General features: G+C 41.2%; 1 protein-coding gene across 1 annotated transcript; it reads right to left on the minus strand.

The window, feature by feature from the left end:
• Positions 1-15: 15 nt before the first annotated feature.
• On the minus strand, positions 16-27,825 carry kif19 (kinesin family member 19). Its single transcript, XM_026351635.1, has 20 exons — positions 27,359-27,825; positions 25,200-25,280; positions 10,888-10,998; positions 10,686-10,773; positions 10,109-10,245; positions 7,085-7,210; positions 6,798-6,992; positions 5,122-5,268; positions 4,887-5,009; positions 4,588-4,744; positions 4,310-4,484; positions 3,920-4,118; positions 3,516-3,786; positions 3,309-3,433; positions 3,028-3,191; positions 2,814-2,919; positions 2,200-2,323; positions 1,643-2,031; positions 1,105-1,273; positions 16-1,012 (listed from the first exon to the last, which is right to left on the minus strand). The coding sequence occupies exons 1-20, from the start codon at positions 27,395-27,397 to the stop codon at positions 885-887; spliced, it is 3,054 nt and encodes a 1,017-aa protein (XP_026207420.1). The 5' UTR covers positions 27,398-27,825; the 3' UTR covers positions 16-884.
• Positions 27,826-27,850: the final 25 nt, after the last annotated feature.

Here is a 27,850-nt window from a genome sequence, read left to right on the forward strand (position 1 = left end):
AAATAAAGCATAGAAAGTAGTAATTATGAAAATGATGTCAGTGAAAACAACATAAGAGAAAAGGCAACCGTTAAATAATCACTAATAGTCATGTAAAAAGCAACTTGCAGTACTATACTGTACATCTACACAAACGAGCATGACATTTAAAAGTCAACTTTGGGTTAAAAAAAAGGCATAGACCTGGGGCATGTGAGAATACAAAATTGTGTTTGAAGAGCACGACAATCAAGATGATCTTTTTTTTTTACTCAGACATCACTGCATCATGAAACTGAAAAAGTTCCCTGCATGAAAACATTGATGAATGATTTTACCAGTAGGCCATTGTTCCTTATACAGATTTATACTCACAGCTTTATACTTCATTGAACAAATATTTTCCATCTATACTAATGTTCATTACTGAGAGGTTTACACCCATAAACATCCTCATTACCTTGATGCATCAGTTCTTTCATAAGAAGCACTGAATGTTACCAAACAGGATTTACTCAAAATGCACAAACATTAGTACAGTGTTGCATTCATAGTGAGCTTGACACCATCCAGACTTGACGAAAACACAAGTAATTGAGCACAACACCGAGCAAAAGTGGAAACACTTGACAGAACAGAACATGCACTGTACGTGTGACAATATGTGGGCTTGCAGCCTGTCAGTGCCATCCCTCAGTGTCCACAACAGTGCACAGACGAAAGCAGGTATCCAGCTGCTGGCTGGTTAGCCTCCATCACGCTGCCTAACGTGAGTCACTGAGGGCATAAGTGTTCATTTTATCGGACTAGGGCTGGGTGTGGATGCTCTCCGTTTCATAGACGGTTACTTCCAAGGCTGGTTTGGGTGTTAGTGCTGGTGTTAAGAGTAAATATGGGATGGTGGCTCAGTGTCTGCGTGTGCGTTGGGCCCCGGTGCCTGTGGTGGTGATGTAGAGGAGGGGCTGGGGCTGCCGCAGCTGGGGTCCTCGCTTCAGATTATTTATGTGTGCTGTGGAGGACTCTCCATTGGAGCCTGTGGAGAGACAGGAAACAACAGATGCAAAGCTCAATAAAAAAATCATTAAAGAAGAATGTCACCATCTCTTCACTGGCAGTGACAGATACCTGTTTGGTGGCTGATGTGCGGTGCCCTGACTTTGGCAAGAGGAGGAACCCCTCTGTACTGGGGACGCAGCAGAGGGGCCTGGGGTTGACCGTTAATGTGGAGATGAGGGTCTGATGTGCTGTCCAGAGGACGGAACCTCTGAGCTGTGGTTGTCTTGGTTTGAGGAACCTGCAAGTGAGAGGAAGAAGAAATGACTGCTTGTCAAAGACATAATTTCAGACATATGTGGCAGACAATTGATAAGGCAGAACTGAAAAGCAATAAATATTAAGTACTACATAGCACTAACCTGCAGTGCTTATTTTCTCCCACAGTTTAAAACCTCAAACCATGTATTATTCAAGGTAATGCTCAGTCATCCTGTTACATTGAATTACTGAAAATACACTTAGATTAAATCTTTAATACCCTGGAAAACTAAAGCTAAGTTTAGTCCAGATGTGTAGGTAGACAATGATTTACATATATTTTAGCTGTAGTTTGCACAAAGCAGCAAATGCAAATACATTAAATGTATTAATACTGTCCAATACTCACTGCTTGACCTGTGACCTCAAAAGAGCGCGAGCGTCTCTTCTTGCGCCGAGCCTCGAAGTCCACGTCTCTGGGTGTTTGGTTCTTGGTGGTGATTTGACGGTTGCGTGGCCGTGTCCAGGTCACCTGCAGGCCGGATCCCTCCCCGGTGCTGCTCGACAGGTTATCATCAGAGGTGGCGTGTCTGAGCTCAGGGCTCGGCTGCCTGCCACGCCGCACTGGCAAACCTCTAGGGGGCGCTTCGCTCAAAGAAAGTGTGCTTTTCTGCTTCTTGGGGTCCAGGGGAGAGTGAGGCGGAGGTAACCTCAAGGCATCCAGCTCCAGGGCTTTGGAACGTCGACGGGCTGCTTTAACAACAATGTTCTGGACACCCTTTAGGATCTGCTGCCTCTCTGTGGGAACCCAGGAAGATCTTTGTTAATTTACTTGATGTTTTATCTTTTAAGTGTGTCAGTAAGGAGTGTTTTAAAAAAAATCAACTTGCAAAAACATTAAAGAATTGGCCCGTTTTTAAATTGTTTAAAAACTTTACCACTCTCAGTCCCTCCACCCACACTTACCATTTCGTGATAGTGGAATATCAACCCCGGCCTCGCTGCTCTCAGGCGATGAGTCCAGGTGGCTGCTGATGCTGTGGCTGAGATGGCTGTAGCTCAGAGAGCTCTCAGGAGCCAGCGGCTGCAGCTGCAGACAAGAGATGCAGAGTGGCACATTATGATCAGGCATTCACTGTGGTTCTTTGCTTTCAATCGAGGTCAGGTTGAGTGTCATTATAATCAATTCTGTTTTTCTCAAATGAAATGTTCACTTTGAATAGAGCTTTTGGGTTTTAGTTTTCAATACTCCCTTTTTCTTCATCATGTGAGACACACTCCTGACACAAATTAGATCGAGGTTATATATTTTCAAGCCTGGAAAAAAGATGTAGTTCTGCTGGCTTTCAAAAAACCATGAATGTAAGAGTGAAAACTTAGACAGCTTATGTTAAAGTTCTTTTATGGTGTGTGGGTTGAAAATGAAAATGTTCTGTTGAAATAGCCGTGTGAGTTTAACCCAAACAGGAACCTATACTGCTAATTAAAAAGCAGCACCTGGCCGAACTGAAATAATTCACAGCAGGAGACTCCTCTAGCTATTGAACTGGAATGAAAATGCCTATTAGACATGATCTCACCTCTCGGTTGCCTTTCCCATTAATGTGAATGGGAGATGGCGTCATTACAGCTGAGTTTTTCATCTGCCTGGCATGAGGGCTGCTCTTAAAAACTCTGTTATTGTCCCTGATGGAGGCAGAAAAAGAGAACAAACTGAAAATCTCAAATAAATGTGTGCACTGAATTTAAAAATGTATGAACAGAGATGCTGTCTGTTCAGTTCTGTCATCTTACAGCTCAGCCTCAGGCAATATAGGGGGCAAGGTGTGTCTTCGAATTCTGGCTTGGCCTCGTCTGCTGTCGGAGTGCATGTTGCGTACACTCTCCTGGTCTGAGTCCATGTCCTGCATGTAGTCACGACCATGACCCGGCAGGGTGATCTTAGGGAGAGAGCCCTCCTAGAAATGCAATGCAGCATTTATTAGCAATCCTATATCATTTAGTATAATTATCTCGGCCACCATTTAAATAGCTGGTATAATCTGTTTTTTCAATTAGATTTTACATGCAGATACCTTGATGGTGTGAGTGGCTGTCACCTTATCCAAGGCCACGGCTCTGTCCAGTTTCCTCTCATCTAGTTCCCTCATGTACATATCGTACAGCTCCTGGAGGTGTGGAGGAACTACCAGACTGTGGTCTGAAAAAAGTATAAACACTTAATTCAGTGAACCACAGCCACAAAAGAATTATTTATTATTGCTAAACTTTGACAGACTCACTATCGATGAATTGTCTCTGCTGCTGTATGATCTCATCACACAGGTGTCTGTGCAGCTCGAAGCGCTGCACCACAAAGTTTTTCTGCCGGATCACATTGTCTTTGAGCAACGCGTGGGACTGCATCTCTGCGTTCTCGATCTCCAGCTCGTGGACTTTGCACAGGAGACCGAGGACCTCGCGTTGCTCCTCTGAGCTCACTCGCCGAGGCAGCAGCTCCTCCAATCGCTGGGCCCGGTCCCGAAGCTCCAGAAATCTGCGCTCAAGCAACGTCTTCAGAAAAAAACAACGGGAACGAATTACACTTTTGGATGACAGATGTTATTTCACATGGTTAAAGACGATATACAGTACAACCATTCCCTTTATTTTTCAGTAAGTGTGAAGTCCAGACAGGAAATCCTACCTTCTGTCTTTGAATCTTCTTCTGTTCAGCCATGAGTGTGACTAGGTTTTCTCGGGCAATTGCCACCTCCTGGGTTTCAGTGCTGTCGGGGGGAGACTCTGGGGAGTCAGAGTCCTTCTCACTTTCATCCTTATTGACACTTTCCTTTCTATTTTCTGCGCGCCACTTCCTCCTGCGCTTACTCTGCTCCTGCTCCCAGCTAGGAGAGAAAAATAAAAGTTTTTCACAGCAGTCAGTCAGCACATGCTGCACAAACTGGTCACTAGAATTTATTTCAAACCTCAGAACATTCGTATTTGTACATATTGCACTACAAGTGGACATTTCAAACTTGGATTCCTAAATGTTACACCGAATATCCGATGTATGACCTAAATGCTAAACACTGACTCTGCAATGGTTAGCAGGTGTTTGGAGGTGTCCATCTGGATCTCCATGTTGCCATTCTCCAGCTCTATCAGGCTCCTCCTGATCTCCATCTGTTGGCGGAAAGCATCCAGGAGCTGCTCCTTCAACTGGTCCATCTCTGCTTGACCTTGCTGGGTGGAGTGGGCCTGGACTTCAGCTATGGGTGGAGAAAAACAGGACAGAATGGGAGAAACAATAATGACAATAATGTGCTTGTTACTCTTCTTGCAGTGAAGAAGACAGCGTGGAAAAGACTTTACCTTGAACGTTGCGGATGTCAGCCCGGTCTGCATTGACCTGGCGGCTCGCCTGATCGGCAATCTTTTTCTTGAGTCGCTGGATCTCACAGCGCAGGTCTGAGATGATGTTGGTGTATTGAGCAATGTGGTATGACACATTTATCAGGTTCTTCTTTACCTGAAAAACACAAGAAAAAAGAAATTTAGATATCTGATTTTCTAACTGCAAACAGCTGAATTTGCCTTGAAATGCTATAACTCTTCCTGTTCTATTTGCTGTAAATGTCTTATATTCAAAGGATTAAAATAAGCATTCTCACCCGTGTTCGAATACTTTTGGCACGGTCAGCATACGTCAGCGTGTTACGGGACTCCTCAAAAGCTACAGAGGCCGGGCTAATGTGGGCTATCATGACAGTTCGGCTGTTCCCACCCAAAGAGTCCTGTCAATTAATATTGTTAGAAAAAAAATAACATAAGAACTTAAAAATGAAATTTCATTTATGATAGTGTGAATTAGTCTCTTATAAATTCCCTTTTTCAAACTTGTCATACCTTTAATAGGCGAGTTAACTTGCTATCTCGATAGTTGACGTACTTGTTGCCATTTTTGTCGCTCAGTGCATTAATGCAATTGCCCAAAGCCAGGAGGGAGCGGTTGATGTGGGCCCCCTCTTTTAGCCGCTGACCCCTATTTTGAGTCTAATTGACAAACAGATGAACACAAGAAAAAGTTTTGACATTTTATGCCTTTGTTAGAGAAAAGACAGTTGAGATATAACAGAAAATAAGAGACATTAGAGTCTAAACTTCTTGATGAATGAACATGTACAGTAGCTCCTGTCTGTAGTTATTGGTCTCATTTCCACTCTTCCCCAGGAGATGGCATCACCTGCTCTACTTTGTTCATCAATACTCAGCTGAAGTAAATCAGCTTCACCTTTTACTAACCACACACACTTGTCTTCTTTAGAGTCACAGAAAATGTTTCCTGTGGCCTCAATTGACAAACTCTCTGTTCTGCTAAGGTCCTAATGGAGGCCACATGCGCTCTCCATCAATAATATGGATGTGAACTTTTCACAGTCTCCATGGTAAATAAGTGCTCTCAGCGCCTGTTTGCATGTTATTCTCATGGTGCGGAAAGACACATTCGTGTGAACATAGGTGACAATTACAAGCTATTAAAGGCAGACTCAACTTGAAAAACTGCTAGCAACAAACTGAACAAATAGATTTCAACATCCTCACTTTACTACTTAAAAAGAGAAGGTCAAAGTATAATGAAGCCCGGATATCTGCTCACAGATCATTTTCTCTTTCAGCCCAGCCATCATGAAAACAAGAGACAAGTCAGGGTATGATCATATTTTTAAGAGGTAAATTTCATTAAAACTATTATACAGCGAGAGAAAGTGTCTTAATTAAATAAACATTCATTTAATATTAAATAAACACTTTTGATTAGATTCCAACTGTCCATCATGTACAGGCTTTACTATTTTTATAAATAAAGAATTTGAGGACAAAAAGTTAGCTCAAAAAATAATAATAATAAAAAAAGAATTTAACAGTAATGAACTGTAAAAATATAATTGGAATACATGTTAGCTTTTGTATTTTTGCAAGTGCATATTACAGAAATAATGCAAACTGCATTATTAGATAAAATGATGATGGTGGATTACACTGCTAATTAGTTTTTTCTATAGCATGGTATTTTACATGCTAAAACCTCCATTTGAAAAGTGAAGAGCAACTGTTGCTTCCGAGTGCATGTAGTAGACTGAAAGATAAAGCGGCATAAAATGGAAGCACTCAAAGTACAAGTACTTTGCACCGCTGACAATTTTTTACTTCTGTTTAAGAGGAGCAGCAAAGCATAGTGTTTCCATTACGTTCTCTTATTTCCTGAACAAACTGCATACTAGACCAAAGCAGAAGATAAAAAAGAGGCTTTTATTACAGTCTCTTGAGTTTTATGGGAACCTGAAACCTGTTAAGACAATATGAGTCCAAACACACTAACAAGCAGACCCTTGTAGTATTATAAACGTCTAATGTATCTCTACAGTCTCTAGTCACACAATATAGCTGCCAAAAATAAGTGTAACCTCAAAGAATAAACTTTTCACTTGTTCAACTACCATTTAACACAGTTTCATTTCAAATCTCCTGACTGAGTGTGTGTATGTGTGTATATATATATATATATATATATGTACACACACCTGTGCTGCTCGTTCAGAGCCAGCGAGGTCGATCATGAAGAGGCGTGCAAAGCGGACCTCCTGCAGGACATCTCGGCAGCGGCTCTGCTGCTTGACGGCCACCTGCAGCACAGCGTGGGAGCGAGATGACGTCTGATTGGCGGCCGTTGGCTCCTGGGTTCGCTGTTTGTTGCCCTTCATCAGCAACTCCATGATCTGAAAAAACACACAGGTAGAGATTTTTATGGAGTGTTTAGTTGCACTAGAAGTAATCTGAACAAAGTCCAGGGTTACATCGTTCATCTCACCTCTTGAGCATTGATGGTAGACACCTCAGTGATGCCAGCAACCTGAATTACTCCCTTAGAGTCTTCTCTTAGGTCTAAGAATCCCGAGGATGGGTTCAGCAGGTCACGGATCATCTCATTGTAGATCTACAAAGACCCAATTACAAATATATACCTTTTAGCAGAATGTATTTGCAATTAAGATGAGAAATATTCTAATGTTTATCTAAATGCAAGGCCTCCTTAAATTATGCTGCTTAACAAATAGACATGAATCAAGTGAAATCATTTTTTGTTCCATAGAAAAGGCTCCATTCAGGCTTTCAAGGCTACTACACATGCCCAACCCTGGCACAAAAACATCAAGTACTATAATTTCAGCAGCTTGTCATTTAGAAACCACAGCTTGTTGGGCGGCAGGCTGTCATCAAGCATGTGTCAGTGCTCTTCTTTCACAAAAATAATTTGACTTGACTGGTCTGACATTGATAGAGCAGCAAAAGCCTGTTCAACCACAGAAAAGCTTATTGCAGGACGTGACAGCCTGGAAAGCTGGATGACAAACCACTAGGAGGGTGGAACTGTAACGACAGGTTTTATTTGTCGAGCAGACCGTAGCCACTAACTCTGACAAGGGGATGCTTTTACTGACACTGACAGTCGGGTGTTTGTTCTGCTTCACATTTCCATGGGGTCTTTATGTATAGGATGGTAATGTCAGGTATTCCATTATAAACCACCAAAGTTTAATAAAAGAATTGACCAGACTGTGACACTAAGTTATCACACGGTGTCTCTGTGTGTTGTAGACGCTGCATATGTGAAAGAGAGCATGAGTTGAAACAAGAAAAAGAGCAGATGTGTGCACATCGCTCAGTCAGGCTGTAAAATGGCATTTAACCTCTTTGTGATGAGGCGGCAGTGGCAACAGATTGCTCCTTACCCTGGAAACAGCAAACATACACGTTACACACAGCAAGCTTGTGTCAGGAATCATCCCGAAGAGTTCAATACAGGTCAGAAAACATCCAGACTCCATGACTGGGAGATTTTAACGTCCACCTACCCAGAGTGCTACTAAAGCGCTAAGCTTCAATAACATTGTCAATCATTGAACATAATCATAGTGGTTGGCACTAAAAACACAAAATGTCATTTACGCGTCAGATGAAAACCCTCCTCCTAACAGACAAAATTTGTACCCAACAAGTGCTTATGTTGTGTCATTTTGATTTTCTGTTCAGGCCTGAATGTTCTTTTCATGTTTGCTCTTTTATTCTTAGTATCCAAGGTTATAGTCATCATTTCCGTCTTTATCCCTTCCCTTTCTTTCTATCCAACCCTTTTCATTTTCTCTTTTTCTATCTCGCTCATTACCTTTCCTGACAGCCAGAACATTTCTGAATCAATCTGACTCATTCTTATTTACTGTACATTTATGCTGCCATCTTTTCCAAAATGACTTTTGGGAGCATAACTGTAATGGACAAATTGTTCACTTGCAAAATGATTTTTGAATGAGGCACTCAGGTTTTTTTTATTATTATATTACCTTGAGGTAATATAAGAGGTGCAAAGTGAAAATATGTATAAAACTTGAAAGGGCAAAAAAGAAAGAGAGAAAGAAACACAACTGAAAGTCAAGGAAAAACATCAACTAACAAATTGAATGGGAATGGTAAAGTAAAATGTGAGGCTCAGTTACTGCACTAGAGTGAAATGAACCAACTGTGTAGTACCCGCTGCTATCAAGGGCTTCATCATTAAACACACATTATGAGCTGGAGCTGTATCTCAGTAATGAGGTGTGGCACCACATCCAGCAGGGACACAGAGACACCACCATCTCTCATGTGTGGTTCATCATCCGCTGACAAAGGCAGAGATAAATGTGAGCTAACAAGACCACAGACGACGCCACACAAACGCTGAAGGCTTCTGTGCAATAGCTACACCTTTAGACTACAAAACCGGATTTGTATGTAGTCATTTTCTCATTGTGGTGTTTTACAGTAGTTTGTAAAATGTTTTAAGTTGTTTTATAGTGGTGCTGAAGTAATAGATAATTAAAACCGTTAGAGAGATAGTATTTTTCTCCATTAGGTCTCCACTCAAACCACTATAATCAACCTTTGACAACCTGACAACTGATTTCACGTTTTCATGCCTCATGTTACCTTGTTTCAACTCATGTTTCCTCACTTTGCCTCAGATTTCCAGTTAAAGATTGTGCTTCGAAATTGTGTAAACATTACAGCCAATAGCCAGCTATTCAATGGCAGGAGAAAAAAAATAATTAGTCATCTGTATTTGTTATTCAAAGAATAAACCAGAGAGGCGCACAAAACTAAATGGGCTGTTATTATATCTTCCAGAACATCATTTCTAATAGAGCACTGTCAGTTGACAGTTTGTGGAAAAATAAAATAAAAGGCTGTTGAGGGAAATAGGAGAAACTGCAGTAATTGGGTAAAATTACTGCTTGACTTTGCTGTACAGCCTTTCAGACGCCTCTCCATCACTGCCTCCACTAAGCTGCCAAATGGCCGTGGATAAGGGTCAGACACATGGCAAAAACTGAAGGTGACAGCTAGTTATAGCATTCAGCGGTTCACTGGCACACTTTGAAATTCAAAGTGCTTAAGATAAGACATGAAAAGGTATCAAGAAAACCTAAACATCACAATGTGGGATTAACTGAGCTTCTGTACAGGGCCATGCTGGCTTAGCTCATTTAAGATGTGACATGGAAGCCAGGGAAAAGTAAAGTGACACCTGTAGCATCTGCCTACGATTGGTATTAGCTGACAGCTTCAGATGTTATCGGTGTGAACGTATGATGGCGAAGGAAGAAGCTCTAGTTGTGATGTTGACAGTAAACGGGATCGATTTCAATCATTAAAATGTGAAGACAACAGCAGAAATCTGAGTGAGCGATCAAGATAATAGCTGTAACATTTTGCCCCACTGCAGGTCAGTTAGAGGTGTTAATGTTGAGGTGTAGAGGTGTAGTGGAGCAGTAGATCATCATCATCTCTATCTAACCTCTAGATAGGACATGGAGACACTGTACAGCATATCGTCACTGGTCTCCTCGATGGCACGGAACAAGTCGTTCAGCGTTCGGACGTAGATGCCTGGCTCCTTGTCTGTCCCCAACATGGTGTATGTCTTCCCACAACCTAAAACAGATAAATGATAAATATGTTATGTGTCACGTGCATTTTTAAAGTTGTTTAACATGTTAAAGCTAAGGCTAAAAGTTATGTGTTTGCTATGCCTGTGGCACTAAATGTTCAGGATTTGTGTTGAACACTGTGGCCTGACCACACACTTTAACTTGTGTGTTTACGTCCCCATAGGTGAGGTGGACAGAAGAAGACGAGTAAGGTGGGAAGTAAAGCATGACTTATTTTCTAATCAGACCTGCAATAGAATTAAAAATCCAAAAAAGATGGGAGTGAGATGTGTCACCATTTTTCTGACTAGATGACTCATGATGAGGAGGACGAAAAATCAAGGGACAGAAAGGTGACATACATAATTATAGGTGATATACTGTACTTCTGTTCAGTGGTTAGTAATCAGCAACTTGCACACTCCCTCACTCGCTCACACAAACCTGTGGGTCCGTAGGCAAACACTGTGGCGTTGTAACCTGATATGAGACCCTCAATGAGGCCTCTGGTTGTAGCTCGGTACACCTCCTCCTGCACAGAAATTAAAATGAGTATGTATGTTGTAGAAACACAAATGCAGTGGCATATTACTATACACAAACTGTGATTTAGGTTTGGTTGTAGGGAGTTTAACTGTTGACTAACCTGGCTGGCGGAGTAGTCGAACGCCACGTCAAACATGTAGGTCTTCTCCCTGGAGCGGTTGGCACGCAGGATGTCGTCCGGGTCCTCCATGGGGTCCATGAGAACCACCATCTAATGATGAAGAGGAAGGCGAGGAAAAGGGAAAGAGAGTCAGGAGTATGAAAACAGGAAGACGTTGTCAGTAGGTGGTTGATCAGACAGTTGAGACGTTGGATATATCAAATAAATTCTGCTAATATTGTAATAATAAAAAATATTTACAGTTTCTCTGTTATCATTTGTTGCCTATTTAGATTCTAATGTTTATTAACACACAGCTAGAAAGAGAATTAAAAAACAGATGTGGAATCAGCTGTCAGGCCTACTTAGGAATAAATACAGATGGCTCCGTGTCTGTTGCGGAAAGGTGCATGTGTCTGTGTTGAGACACTAGCATGTGGAATATGTTGGGGAATTAAAAGACAATAAATGCTGCAATAGCTGTTGGTTTTTAAATGAAATAAAGTCACTAGTAAGTTTCTGGCGGGTTTACCCGATGCAGTAAAGAGCGCAAAAAAAGTTGTCCAGGTGAGCACACAGGATTCCCTTAAACAGGATCACCCATTATACCAGGAGTAAGTAGTCAGACACCTTCATATTTTGCACACTTAGATGCAGACTAAGAATTTTAAATGACTGAAACAGGGTTTTTAATTAAATCAACAGCTCAATAAACGGTTCTAAAAGAGAAGTCGTCACAGTCCTTTTTAAAGCCACAGTACCACGGTTATGGGGCTGCTGGGAGTTTGCCGGTGTTAGCAGCTGAAACACCCGGCTTGTTTGATTACACCCTCAACCACTGAGCCGCTCACTTTGAAGCCTCTCAATTGAAATTCAAGAGGAGAGATTTCACTTTTAATAAACTGACAACAGCGGATGAAGGCGGGGAGCATGGCAAGCTTACACAAGCTGCAATCAGCAAAATGGGGGACGGGAGAGGGGGATGAAGTACTGAAGAGAGAAAGGGCAGACACATGGGAAAGATAAAGAAACACTGCCACCTGTTTGTCCTTTGAGTTTACTCCTAGGATGGAAACAGGAAGATGTGTTAATTGATGCTGTTCGTGTTTCTGTTTTTCTTTCTTTTCTGTGGCAAGTGAGGTTTCAAGAAGAGCACATGAGGAGGAGAAGAGGCACCATGTCTGGCAGTTGATACTACTCCTTTTTCAATCCTTCCTCCACCCCCCCACCTCCCTTCCTCCTCATTCTCTTAACTTTGTGCAGCTCCTCTGACTTTCCTTTCCCCGCCGTCTGACGTGCGACTTCTGATCACATTTCACAGGAAAGATATCGTGAACAAGGCAGCACTTCTCTTAGTATCCAAGGTCAGATCTACTTAAGTCACTTAGTTCCTACCAATCTGATCACCTTCATAGCAACATGACTATAGTATATAGGAAGTAGTGTGTCAAAAAATAGCAAAAGGCCATGAAGAGCTAAGCTACTCTACACTGCCTTTAATAATTGTTCAACACAATGCGCCAAAGGCTTTTGTCATTAGAAAAGTCTGATGAGATCATTGATTTCACTGATAGTTGCTATGACTATAGATACAAGCTTGATTTGCAAACATTAAAATGGCGGACATGAGGCACTGTACACAGGTCTTTGTTCTTTGATGCTGTGTTTAAATAAAGCTGAAGACACAATAAAACTTTTATATCTCTCTGTTGAATATAACAGCATCATGCCACGCAAATATATAACTGAATACCAAGGAGAGCAGTAGTTTCATAGTGCCACAACCAACAAATATTTTTTATATTTTTTTATATTTAATATTATATTATATATTATATAGATTAATAATTCGATTAATAATGACAGAATATTCTGTTACGATGACATAAAGCAGATAAACATCATGTTTGAAAGCAGGAAGTAATTAAAAAGATTAATTAATTATTATAATGAACTAATCAATTAATGGACTACTTGTTTCTATTGCTCTTAAAGTCATCTGATAGCTCTACAGTGAACATAAAACTCAACTGTGACTCAAAGACCATAAGGCCAGAGCTAACATGATGCCCCCTTTAAATTTAGCCACCTTTGCCCAACCTGTTACTATGTGAATAGAGCGTGCATGTGTAATTGTGAAAGCTGATGAGTATGCAACAATGCACTCACACAATTGCATGTATAGCAGGTATCAAATGTGGGCATCCAACCACAGTTTTGTCCCCGTGCATGTACTTGGGAAAATCATTAAAGGCCAAGGGTGTTGATGGCACCTCTAGTCCCACCTGCCATCTGTGTTTCTTGAGTTACAGTACCTTCCACAGCTTCACCCATGAACATTCACACACAACAGCTGCTGCCCGGGGACGTCGTATGAGACTAATTTTCTTAAGGCTTCTGATAAGACAGTGATGTACTGAATCTAATGGCAGCACACAGTGTAGCAACATAAGACTTTACGTCTGGGCTTGTTCCTCATGTGTTGATGCCAATAATGAACCTGCCTGAGTGTAGACTGTGCCAACACAGGCAACCTTTGCAGCAGACTATCCTCTCTGTTCAATTAAGAGACTTCCAAGAAACAAAGGGTCTGGGTTGAAGTAGAGGTCAGTTCAAGCTGTTGAGCTTACAGAACCATGCTTTTGGAAACATGGCAGTCTCATGGATACCGTTAAATCTCCAACATATCCTCCCTCTGTCTGTGATTCTCTCTCTCACACAGTTGCACGGAAACGTACCTGCTACATGTGAACTGCAAGCACGGCAAGAGGCATACGCACACTCATATGTAGTGTGACTAATAATACCAACGCAGGTGGCTTGTACTCTTTGTTTTAAACTAGAAATATATGCTTTAAGTAAAAAAACAAAGCTGAATAGTCACATATTAGACAGTATAACGTGTGTAATTTATTTTATGGACCAACCAAGCACAAAACAAAACCAGAACCAGGGTCTATAAACACAGAGATCAGCTGATTAAACTGTCAGCTGTTAGTCCTCAGACAGACAGGATCAGCAGAATCAGCCTCAGAAAATCGTAATGATTCATCGTTGTATTTGCTGTACATGAATCACAAGTCCTAAAATTGAACTGCGAGTCAGTGGACAGGTGCACAGCAACCATTTTCCAAATACGCATTGCACAATAAGGTAAACACACGGCCTGATAACATTAATAGAAATGTCTGACTGGTGCCACTGTTGATGAAGAAAGTAGTGGATGAGCTGTAACTATGACACTGATGATTAATCACTGATTATTTGCTATAGCTGCAATGTGAAGGTATAAGACCACAACAGCTTCTGTTTCTATTTACCTTTCTGCCAATGTAGCCTTCATTATCCATCACCTGACCTGCCAGTGTTGAAAGCCTGTCTTAGCAGGCATGTATTTGACAGGTGAAACTACATCAGATAGAAAACAGAAACTAGATGTAAAAGGAAATCCTGGATCAGTTTAGAAATATAATATTTGGTGAGTGATGTCAAGGTCAATATTTTTTACTATTGGGACCAATGTCCTATTTTCCACTACCTACTGACTAATTCAAGGGCACCACCGAACATGCCAATATGACATAAGTGGGCTAGAAACCAGAAGGACTCGAGAACCATATGATGTAAAAAGGAAAGCAATTTCCTGGTTGACAGCCTCTGTATAAGCAGTGTCATTTTTAGCAGTATTAATCATGCTGTCCCTTGTCACAATGGACATCACATGCTGCAGCCGCTTTTCATTTGGATGCAGGGCTTGATTCCATTAAAACTTGACCTCAGGGGCTGATAAAACAAATGGCCAGAGCGTGAATTTACACAATGTGACTACAAAAAAAAAAAAAAAAAAAGGATCCTGAAATATTCATATCCCCACAAGCATCAGCCAAAGTCAAAACAACAGCTTGCTTATGCAGTGCCATGAAACCAATTAGTCTGATGGAGTTATCTAAATGCCATAAAAAGCACTGGGATGAGATGGAGCACACTCGCCGAGCACCATTATTGGCTGATGGCTTTTCTAATCAACAGGCCCTGCTGTTCTGGTCGTTAAAGCAGCAGGGTTGACTTGCTTGGCCATCTTGCTGATTGTTGCACTGGTAGCTCCCACCGCGGATCCATAATTCAAGGCCTGGATGCCGTGCAGTTTCACAAGCCAGCCTGCTCTGGTTGGATGTCCCTGACTCGCTCAACTATCATGTGCCAAGTAGCTAATTCTGCCAAGAGAGGCAACTAAAGTCAGCATTCATTGTGCCCTTTTAAAGGCACTGGTTTTAGATCACTAGCAAAATCACAAAAGTGCAACTGGAAAATTTTTACTTAGAAATTGCAATAAAATAGTGCAATGTCAAAAACACAAAATATATTGTCTTGCATATAACAGGAAAGTATTTGAAAAACTTGGAGGTCTTGTATCTTGTAAAACATTTTAAATGTAACTAACAAGAAAAGGTAGATAAATACAGAAGCTACAAATAAAGACAAAAGAAATATGACCTGCAGACAGGGTCTGAATCAGGGCGATATGGCCAAAGAATGTCAAATGATCTGCACACGTTCACGTCCATGTTGTTTAGTTTGTGTCCTGCCTTTGTTGTTCTGGCTTCAAAGGTAATGAGGTTACACCCCTTGTTATCAAGCTCATAGGGTTGACCATGCATGCACTGGAGAGATTAAGAGAAAGGCTTTTGTCTGTGTAATTAGTATCGGTGTCATATCTGAAGTCCATGTCCACCTTTTTTTAACCAAGACACCATCCTCACTTTAACCTTCTGGTGACCTTTGTGTGACCAGGTGTCACACGTTTTCAGTTCAATCTCCATGTGTTACTTAAAACTTCAAAATACTAAATCAATAAAATCTCTTCTTGGACACACTATACAGCAGATCTGCATAATGCATACAGTTCCACGTGCCCGTCTTGTTCTCTAATTTTTGATTCTCTTCAATCAAGGTCAATTCATGCTTTTGCATTAATTGGGTCTGTGATGAACGTACCTATGTCCGCTTGTCTGCATTGCAATCATATCAACTGTGTATGTACCAGAGAGGTGAACTGGACAGTCATTTAGTGAACTGAAGGTGTGGACTGTTTATATAAATGTGTAAGTGGTGTCTGAATCAATAGTGTGTGTACACATTTGTCTGTGGGTAAGTGGAAACTACAAATTGGACTGAACAGGAGTTCAATTCAGTGTTTTTACTGTATGTTGTGTTTACAACACAAGTCATCTGGAGGCACAATGTAAGGTTTAAAAATATATATAGTATGTAATATAAATTATATAGAAAACAATTCCACTTGAACAAGCACTTCAGGCATTCTTTGTTCAAACACTGGCCGGTGTCTCATTGTGTTTATGTTGTACTTGTCTTTTCTTCTTCTCTGTATTTGTTTCCTTCTTCTATAAACAGTACGTGAATTAGGTTTGCCTCATGTGTGGTTCACATCCTATCAATTGGCAGCACCAGGAAGTTTAAGAGACTGTACAGGCCCATGAGGCAAATTTGTAATGTTTCATTATGGGGCTATAAACATAAAATTTGACCTGACTGTGTGCGTATGTGTATGTGTGGACACAGATAGTCAATTTATCTTTAGACTCCACAATGACATCAGAGTCATTTAACAATGACATATGTGTGCCATGTCAAGAATACTGCAAAGAGCAGAGGATCAAGGTCGGACAAAGAAAGCAATCAGATCTAAGCAGTGACCTTTGCAGGGCAAGCTGTCAAGCTGCTCTTTCAGAAATGCAACCAAAGCTTTGGAAAGTCCAGTGGACACAATTGCGGTTGGTTATCTGATAGAAAACCTCAGACCTGCCCTCTCTGCACCCTAACAATGCTACAGTATATCCCCTTTCAGAGGCTTTCGATGATTGGAGATGTGTTTTGGATCACTGTGTACCTGATACAGTGTGCCTGCAAGGTCTGCTCCTCATTTGAGGTTACATAAGACGTCTGGCTGTGGCAAATTAACGCAAGTAAGACAAGGGTTGCCGTAACTCCGACTCAGACAAGTCCTTGCAATAGGATAGGAACAATTTACACAATAACTGAACTTGAAAGTTCTGGATGAAAATGTTTCTTTTTCTCCTCAGTAATATTTCATCTAAAATATTTCATTATTCTCACAGATCTAAATTGAATTTGAAGATGTGTAAAGGTGTGGTACACAGACTGGCAGATCAGATGCTATAGACTGGCACAATGTGCTGGCTATTAAAGGTAAGAGGTAACCTTGAGGCCAGAGGTTGGCCATTATGCACAAACTAGAGCAGTCACCAATTACCCAGACAAAAACACACTCTACACCAGGTAAAGTTACAAAACCGTGGTCAACATCTAGTCAGTGGAACAACCTAAGAGTGCAGGGGAAGCTGTTTGGCTTTAAAACAATAAGGGAAATAAAGGAAATCTTTGCATTAAAAACACATCAAGTACTGCACAGTATGTGTCCTTGTTAAAATATAGTTTATTTGTAGCGTATACACTGCCCGCCCAAAATAAAAAGTCACCACCTCGATTTAACTAAGCAAACAGGTAAGAGCCTCCCATTAGACAATTACTACATGGATGATTATGTTTCAGCCGGCAATAAGTTATTTAATCCTAACTGATGCAGTGAGTAGGTTCTAATTTCTTAAATAACCGTGTCGTCCAACGTGGACATCGGGCTCAAATTGTGAAAGAGTGGTTTAGGGGGCATGACGCATCCTTATCACATGGATTGGCCTCCACAGAGTCCAAACATTGAGAATTTTTGGGAGAATACTTTTTGCAGGTCCGACTCTCCCATCAGCAATATAAAATCTTGGTGAAAAATGAATGCAGTAATCAAAGCTAAAGGCAGTGTGTGACTTTTTTTTGGGACGGGCAGTGTGTGTTTCCTGCTTTGAGATATTGTGAATTTAGGGCAACACTGGTTTGCGTCATCTGCTCAGTCACTCTAGCCGTGCACCGCTGCTCATAACATCCGCTATGAATTTAAAAGAATAATGGGTAATCCTGGAATTCGAGTCGGCCTAATGGGCACGAAGGCTCTGCAACAGTTCAGAGGCACAGAGCAGTGTGAGCCTGCCGAAACATCTGAACCAGGATAATTGCTGCCTTCAAATGCCTTCCTCGCAAACATGTGAGGTTGCAGTCTTGACATGGCAAAGTAATTATGCTTGATGTTCAGGTGGTTTTAAGTCTTGAGAACACCGTTGCTAGGCAACTGACAGCAAAAACGAATGATGCATTTTGAAAAATGGTGAATGAAAAGTAGTCTTATAGTACACTGGTTGGAAAAATAAGATCAGTGGTTGTTTAAAAGCATCAGCTTGCATCACATTTCACAAACCTGGAGCTGCGGTATCATAACAGGGACAGCATCCAACTCCCTCTCTGCTGAATCACAGCAGGTGGCTGACAAGACTGATGACACACACAAATGGCTGAGTGAACACAGTTGCCCATATGCTGGGCTGTTTTGGCACTTAGAGTTTAGTTAAATATGAAATAGACTCATGATTGGCTTGTTGATTCTTATTTTAATTAAAGGCTGTGCCAGAATTTCTCCATCTTTCACATTATACTTTGCATTTAATCATTCAGTTTCCTATATGACTCAGTCCAAATAAATAACACTTGGGAAATATGAAATGCAGAAAAATATGTGCTAAGTCTTTTGCGAAGTAGTCACCTTTGGAGGATCTTTTCAAATGGCAAATTGAGCAAGAATACATTTAGCACAGTGTCAAGTTAACTTTGTGCTTGTGTTCTGACGTAGAGACAGCAGCGATACCAGAATGGTGCTTAACAGCAGGCTATTTCGAGGCATTTCAGGCCATTTTGACACAACAGAGTGTGTGAGAGTGTCATTTGTCTGTGCACAAAAGCAGCAGCCATTAGTATTTCCAAGTAGCATCAAGTCTCCTGTCCACAGGGTTTCAAAAATGCTCTAGGCTCTGTTTTTGACGATGAAAGACAGATCTTGTGCAGCAAAGAGAAATAAGCTATAGAAAATATCTGATAGATTTTTAGTTAGTTAGATTTATTTATGCCGCCAGTTAATATACAGTACATTGTTTTTGTGGGATTATATCTTGTATTTAAGTATTTTTTTTATAGTTGGATACATCCCTCAAAACGTAACAACAAAATCTTTCACACAATCAGTCATGACTCATACTGTAATCTTTTTTCATATCTTTCCACCCATGTGAATAAGCCTGTTTTGGTGCTGTGCATAAACATTTCCATCACGCCAAACTCTACTCTTAACTTTCACTTTTCTGGAAACTACTCTCTTGAAGACGCCTTATTTACCAGACAAACAACATGTTGTTATGACTGGGTTATTATACAGGAAACCCCCGTAGAGACTGACTCCCAGTTGGTCCTTAAAACCCAAGGCATATGACGTGTATTTATTCTAAAAGCCTGCACAACTAGCTGCAAATCCATCTGTCCTCTGTGTCACCTGTCTCCTCTGTTCCTTTTTCCCTCAACCTCCTTTTGTTTAGTTTCTTTGATAGTTATTGGAATTAACTTTTGACTTGTGTTCCAAGTCAAAATCCCTGCCGGCCTTTCGGGCAAAGAGCCCAATAAAGACGGCACATCGATGGCCCTGCGGCCAGCATGTACTTCCTGCTTGTGTAAGAGATTAGATGACCATAGAAGAAGCCGGGGAACATTGTGCCCCTGATTCGGTTACACAGAACACACACATACAAATGCACAAACACAGCATTAGCGTCTGCCCTCTTATCAAAATGTAGCATTTCCACTAATATAGTAAAGCTGTTATGTTTGTGTAATATATAATATAATTAGCTGATGAGTTTACAGTAAAAGCCCTTTGGGTAGTTATTTCCTTTTCATCAACTCCTTGTAGACCAGCGAAGGACTCTGAAGACGCCTGAAGACACAGCATGCTGCAAACAACTCACACCTGCTACCCTACGTTCTTTATAAAGCTGGATTGTATAATACTGTCACTTTTACTCAAATTGCACAATGAACTCCTAGTTCCTAGTTGTCTCTCGGTCTGTACAGCAAAGGCCTTGCTGTTCCCACAAAGAGGGTTAGTTAGGGGCAGTACGTGTGTTTACTCGAGTATTTAAAAGCTGTTCAGAACCAACAGCAAGTCCACTCCAGCATCTAATCTCCTTCAGTGGCTGCTTGTGGTGAGCTGCCACGCCCTGCCCTCTCATCGTGCTCAGGAGTGGAAGATCACACACGTACACGAACATGCACAGACCCACCGTCAGTGGTCCTTGTTGTAAAGGAGACTCAAATGAGAGCCAAGCATCAGGGGAGTCGTAGGGGGCCCTTTAGAGGTCAAGAAAGGGAAGTGCAGTCAGAGAAAATGAGGAAAGGAAAGATTATCCCGTTTTCAGGGTCAGTCTATTTGTGTTGACATATTAACCTAGCTTTGAACGGTCTACCTTCTGCGTGACTCAAAATAAACTCGCTCATGTCTGCATCCCTCCACTGTGCCACTGTTGCCATTTTAGGTTCAGGTCTCGTTCTTGGCTCAGTCTGTGTGTGTGGTGGTTAAGTCTTTACAGCTAAAAGGGACATGGCTATTTGTAGTTCCTTTCCCTCTTGTCCAAACACGTAGCTATTCAAACATTCTGTCTAAAAAAGACAAAGTGTGCCCTTTTTCATGCTTCCCCCAGGATTTTTAACTAGGATTATGATGGTGGGGTGTTTTGGAGAGGGCGTTTTCATCAACAGAAGGTGGGGGAACATTAAGACAGCAAATGAACTGGGTCATTTTATTGATAATTTTGAACATGCTACTCACAGTAATTTAATTTAACTTGGGAAACTGCTGATCTGTGAATGAACAGTGACATGCACAAGGAAATGGGTACATTCTTGATTAAAACAAATACTCAGGTCTGGCTGTTGTTCAACTATTGCTTGGAATTGGTCAAAAGCATATTTCCTGTGTAACATACTGGCGGCTGCTTGCACATCCCGATTTAGATTTTGTCTTGAGTGCGTTCCCCTCCTCATTCACATTAGTTTGTTTTCCAGGTAGTGCTGCTTTTGCTGAGCAGGATAACTACAGTGCAGATTCTAAGGTGAAAGCAATTTGAGTCTCCTTTCACTGACAGGTCTGCGTTGAGGTTGGCGGAAACTCTACACTGAGCACTTGAGGTGAGGCGCTTTGTATTCCACAAAGGTAGAAAATTTGCCAATTCACAGACATACTGTAATCAAGCAGACTTGTCCTTGGACCAGGCTCAATGCTGCTCATTGTTTTAAAGGACTTGATTTAAACAAAGGGACTGGGAGACAAAGAGGTAAAATGTTGTTCGCCTGCTGGCTGACATTCTCCTGTACAGAAGTCAGGATGAACCAACTGGAACCCAAAGGATTTTAGAAAAAAAAAACATACCAGAGACTTCCCCCGCTGGAAAAATGATTAGATTAAATACCGCCATCAGTATTTAGTGTGATTTACTTGCTACTACACTCACAGTGCACCACAGGTTGCAGCTTGCCAACTGAGAAAAATATATTTAATACAGTCAATTCACCTCCAGACATGAACAAACAGCCGCAGATATCCGATCCTTGTTGGGTTTGTTCCCCTGCTGTTTTTCCTCGTTCTCGTATATGGAGGATTGTACTACTGGAGAACCGGGAAAAAAAACAACACAAACATACAATGGCCCTGACCTTGTCTTGGTGTCTCCATGGAGACTAGGCCTCACTATAAACCATTCCCCACTGTGTGCTGCTGACAGGCCGGCCCTGTCAAAGACAGGCTTAACAGGTTCGAGGGCTAAGTAAGACACATCCTTCAGACCGCAAACACTCAATTCTACTGTATAAGTGTGTTTATTACAAACGCGCATGATTTAACCTCAACTATAACTCGAAAAGAGTCGTAAAAAGTATTAAAGCTAAAACACAAATGATGGCACTGTGTAGAGTACAGCTAATTCGACCCATTTAATCATTCATCTTGTCTCATGTAAGCTCCCACCATGTTTGTATAGCCTTAAACGCCACAACAACAGCCTTCTGTAAGTGGAGTGAAATTGCTAGTGAGATATAATGGTCCTCTCAGGTGTCTCATTCACGAGGCTGAGCGACCATCTTTATCCCCTGGGGGTTAAACATAGCTTTTAGCCTCTTAAGGAGGGATTGTATCACCTCTCTGGGTCTTTTACTTCACCATGGACGGTCAAACCATGGCTATTCTTAGCGATGGTCAGTTGAGAAAGTAAATACACACAACAAGATGCAGTACTTCACTAATTCCCCAAGGTCTGTATTATTGTATTTAGAAATGGGTCCGGTCTGTTCTGAATAGCAGAGACTCATAAACAGAAGAACAACATACTGTCCATGAACACAGTGGCTGAAACCTTTTTGTGCAGCTTATTTCAAAACAGTCTTATCTCCCTGGGTGTTCTTTTGTCTGATAGCAACTTAACTGTCCATAGTGTCCCAGACAACACTGGTCGGGCTGGTTTTTTAGTTTGTTCACCAAGAACTCTCAACTTTCCCCTCAAGGGCGTACAGTACTTCTTAGTGAAACATACTGTATCATGAGCATACTGTCTCCCTCTGTGTTGTGTTAAAAATGCTTGTTATGACATTACGACCTTGACTGAATAGAAAATAGTGCTACTTGAGCCATTTAATATCTCATTCATGAATCCACCTCACTACAACTCAGACCTGTTTACAACTCACTCAAGGAAAAGTAAAGCCCATTCAGCATAACAGGCAACAGGTGGTCCATGAAAGACAGCGAGTGGATCCCCTGAGGCTCTCAGTGGGGGGTGAGTAAGCCAGAGAGGGAGAGAGAGCAGGTGGCAGAAGGCTTAACCTGTGCTAAAACCCATCCAATGAGCTCATCTCCACAGGCTTAGCTAGGTTCAAGTTGTCTGCTTTCTGCCAGGACAGCCAGATCTCAGTACTCGCACCCAGTTGGCCAAGTCAACCACCAGCTAATCTGTCTGAGTACTACCTGTAGGCCATATGGTCATCGCCTGTCTGCATGCCTAGCAAACAAAGTAATCAGTACGCAGCCTTGTGTATTTACAGAGGAACCACGTGTGGAAAGGACTAAAGGTTATTTGTATGTACATATGTAAGGTGTGAAGACTGGGCGAAGAGTGACAACTACAGATTTCATCCCAGTGTTGTTGTGAACTACATACACTACACACCCCCTCCATTCATGTTGGGGTCGTCCAAGCAGTCCAAGCTCCCTGCTTGCTTTTGCATCAGGACACTGGTAAACATCACATTCTCATAATTCTGCTGCTTCAATAACAAGTGTGTATCGTAAGCTCCACTAATCCCCTGCTGCGAACGTGCCTCAGTGACCCTGATGTAACCCCGTAGAGACTATACAGCATTTCTTGCCACAGACATAACACAGTTTGAAAACATGCAACTCAGGAATAAAGGACACAAACGGCAAGAGAATAGTTCTATCTGACAACAACAATGAAGTCTTGTTGTGGTGGTTATGTCAGCCTCACATACCTGCTTACCACTAGGCTATAATCCCCAAGCCTATTGTAACAATGCCTTGGTAGACAGAACTGCTGATGCTGCCCTTATGACTTCGTTTAATTGAATTACATAAACAGACAAATAAGATTGATCTCAACACTGTGGATTATTTGCTTTCGTAAGTGCTCTCTAGGAAAATCCTTTAGCAGCATGAGCAAACTACTAATCACATCCTTGCATAAACACAATGTTTCCCACCTCAGCACTTGTCACTGTTGCATTGAGGCAAATCTGAGCCACTGTGTCAGCTGCTGCTTTGCTTTTCCTTTAAATTTTAATTAATTTAGAGAAGATGTCGACTACCTCATTCCATCTACAGTGAGCAAGGAGACACTTCAGCACATTCCCAGTGATGATGCTCATTATCATTTGCACTATCATCATCATCAAGTCACACTCACCAGTGGTACTGCTAAATGGCATCCATGAGGGAGTACCGGTAAATACGGCCCTTATGGAGCTCCAACAAAAATCAATGACCTTCTCTTATAAGTGGTCTCATGGTAAGAACCTTATTATTATTTGTTGCACAGTGGTCACCAAGGATGAGAGGAACACCTCTGTTATCCAACAACAACAAGTCCAGATGTATGTTTTATAGAAATAATGAATAAATCCCAAATCCTTTTGTGCACTTTATATAATATGTGACACGCCAGTCATTTCCTGTTGTGGACAATAGTGTTCATTCATAAAAATTCCTCTTATATTTTACTCTAATGGAAAAAACAATTTGCATAATGGTCCATCCAGTCCAGTAAAAGCAGTTTATTTGCCAGATAAATCAGAAAACCATCGGAAATAGAACAGATAGAGCTACGTTCAGTTTGATCTTTAAATATACATTATGTTTAAATTATGGTTTTAAATTAAAATTACCTCTATCATCAGTTAAATGTATTGAAAGCTGTCACATAAAACATCATTTAAATCAATAACCAAATGTTAAAGCAGTTGCTGATTCCTTTTCTGTTAATCAATTAATTGCTTCTGTTCCGCTGGGAGCAGAGACAGGGTAAACTAATTTTCCTTGAATTCACTAACAGGGATTTCATCTAACAGTACAGAGGTGGTTGCAGTAAATAGCAGCAGAAGAGCAAGCGGAAGCAAGGTTACCAGACCTCCATTATCCACTCCTCATTTCTGCTTGAGGCTGGTGGCTCAAAACTACTTTCACTTCCATTAGCATGATAGTCTCAGCCCGGACGTTCAAGGTTTTCATGTATCCGATGGAAAAACAAGATATTTCCGGTTCTAACAATGTGTGCAGAATTTCAAATTACTGCGTAGTTGTTGATGAATAACAGAAGTCAGTTGGTGCCCTTGTTCTAACTTATAATTCTAGTCAGACAGACACACTAAGAGAACACAGTATCATCAGCATAAATATTTCTGTTAGAAGACGACAACTCTGCAGCTGCTGGTGCTTCATTAACAGGTATTCACTATAGTGAAGCTGTTGTTAAAGACATCAGATATTTGAAAAGTCGCTTTTTTTTGCTTCAGGTCTGAGTCGTCCAGCATTTATTTAAAAATAAAATGTGACACTTTACAAACAAGTTGTGTTTTTTTTTAAGAGCTTCTTTACTAAGGCCCCTGCAGATACCTTATCTGTGCAGCGTCATCACAGGCAGGAAGAGGGCTCTGAAATGGAGACAACACCCCTCGACCACACAAGTGCACACACTGACCTCATCACTCAACCACATGCACGCAGGTGAACAGGATATTGACGCACGTACGCAGAGCGGTGAAATAAAAGGTGGTCATCTCACCTGGTCATCCACTCTGTGGGCCACGATCGTAGCCCCCTCCTCTTGCTCAGCATCGCTGAGGGGTCGGATCCTCAAGGCAACCTGTGGCACAAAGAGTGAATCAGTCAACCTTCAATTTAAATAACAGATATGTTCAATTTATAGAAATTCAAACATTTATTAAACCCCAAAGTACCACCAGAGTCCTTTCTACAACAAATTATTTTTTATATTATTTTACCTTATCTCGAGTTGTAACTGAATATGTAAATGTGTTGAAATAACATGTTCTATTTGTAGGAACAGCTAGAAGAACGTCAAGCAGACACAACACAGCCAGACAGACAGGCAAGGCAAACTGATGTACAGTCAAACACACAGAAATAGCTGTGTAAAGTCTTTCATGGGGGGAATTATCCCGATATAGCACAGACAATGCAAACAAACATGTGTCCTGGTCATACTGAGGAAACCAGGAACCATAGCTGTAAATAAATAAAGTAAAATATCCTCAAATAAAAGGATCTTCACATTGGGCATTGTTAATGTTAAATAATAAGAAAATAAAGAGAAGGAGTGATCCTTATCAAAGATGTTTTCTAAAATCATATTTAGAAGCACTTTAACCAAACACTGTTTGCATTTGCATGTTGTCCTCATTTCTCTCCCCACAGCCTAAACACACGCTGGGTTATAGTGAAAACTCAGTCGGTCTGCAGATGTAAACACGACGCTACATTTATTTGACAGTCTCCGTGTAACAGCTCTGCGGGCAGCGGGAGACCAGGCAGCCTTCTGTGCTGTGAATGCCTTAAATTCAGTAGGTGTAGAAAACAGAACGTCTTTATTAGCTAATTACACTCCACATTTCACTCTTAATCACTTCACAGACTAATTAATGTTAATTTCATCCGCACACAGAAAATAGAACAGATTAGACGGATGACATTTTCCCACAATCAGGAACACTCGTCTCAAACACACACCTAAAAATTTAGAGTGTAAATTACCCCTCCCTTATGACCACCGGAGACAATTTGGCGGATGCAAAACCATTAATTGAGTGGAACATAGTGTTATTACATGAATACATTCACTCACTCGTAAGCCTGCTGTTAGTCTCCCTCTTGTTCTACGATTTATTTCCAAGAAAATATTCAGAGTTCAGTAGAAAAGCTACTAATCACTCATGTACCCAGAGGTTGTCATGCATATGATTCACAGATTATGTTCGGCCTAACAAGAACAGTCAGTGACGTACGTCATGTCAGCATAAAATGTGTTTGTAGTAAAAAAATAACACAGGTCCACGTTAGTTCAACCACAGCAACAGGTGGAAAATTGAGGTCTCGTCTCTGTCAACACCCTGTAGAAAGTGTATTACATGCTGGACAAGAGAGAGGCAAGGCAACTTCAATAATTCAGATACGGGCTGCAGAACACAGTGCGGGTGGAGATAGGGTGGGGAAAATCGAACATATACTGTAACTCCAGGCTGCAAATAATGACCATCATCTACTATCAATTCATTTGTGGAGTGTCTCAGCTATTAAGGTAGTTGGTATCAATAAACATGATAATTTTCAAATTTAAAACTACAAGAAGCTTCTTCTCATATGTGAGAAGCTGGAACTAACAAACATTTCTGCTTGAATCATGAATGAATTGATGAATCTGATCAAAATACAGTATTACTACTGTATTTTGATCAACTAATTAATGAATGAACTAATTATTAAAGCTCTAGGAACCCAGGATGCAGATTGCACTGGTACGCCAGTGTGATCTGATGCAATCAAAACAACTGTGCTGCTATAAATGTACATTTATGAAGCATCTCATGTTAATTAAATTGTCTGTTTTTGCACTGGGGCCACAGTGTGTGGTGGTGTTGTACTGCTCAGCATATGTACACGTGTGTCTGTTGCACTCATGTATGTAAACAGGAAGGACAACAAATTAGAATCAGTATAATAAAGTCCTGTACAGAGTGAACTGAGCTTTGTGTTAGAACAGTTTAACAGTGTATTACAGGTGAAACATTATTATTATTATTATTATTATTATTATTATTATTATTATTATTATTATTATTTTGGCTCTTGTTTACTGTAGCAACAGTGTGTTTAGATAAAAACGTTACAAATCGCGTTTCTTTAAAACCAATTGAAAGAACTCACAGTTAGCTGGTGGTCCTTGGACTCCCCCGTGTCCTTCATGGTCACTTTTCGGGTCTGACTGATGGATAACGCGCGTCAACAGAAGCCGGGACGCTGGACCATCCTGCTCCCTGTCGGTACCTGCATGCCACCTCCTCTAAAAAATAAAAGAATAATAGACTGTGCAGCTGTGTGTCTCTTCAGGAGGATAAAACCTGAGCTCCCAGCCTCACGACGTGTCTTTTGTCACTTCACGACCTCTTTCTTTACTACGAGTCCAGTCCCAGCGACTCCCTCTCCCTCTCCCTCTCTGCGCCCTTCACGGCGCGTCGACGCACGGCTGCTCCTCCTGTTTGTTTGAACTCAGCAGGTTTAGAAACACGAACACGAGAATAATTCATACGTGAGGGCAGAAGAAGAGTTGGACAGAGGCAGGTAACAGGTAACAGGCAGCAGCAGCAGCAGCAGCAGCAGCAGCCCACCTGCTACATGTTGCTCCCTCTGTCTCTCTCC

The sequence above is a fragment of the Anabas testudineus genome, chromosome 19 (assembly GCF_900324465.2).
Source record: "Anabas testudineus chromosome 19, fAnaTes1.2, whole genome shotgun sequence".
Taxonomy (NCBI): domain Eukaryota; kingdom Metazoa; phylum Chordata; class Actinopteri; order Anabantiformes; family Anabantidae; genus Anabas; species Anabas testudineus.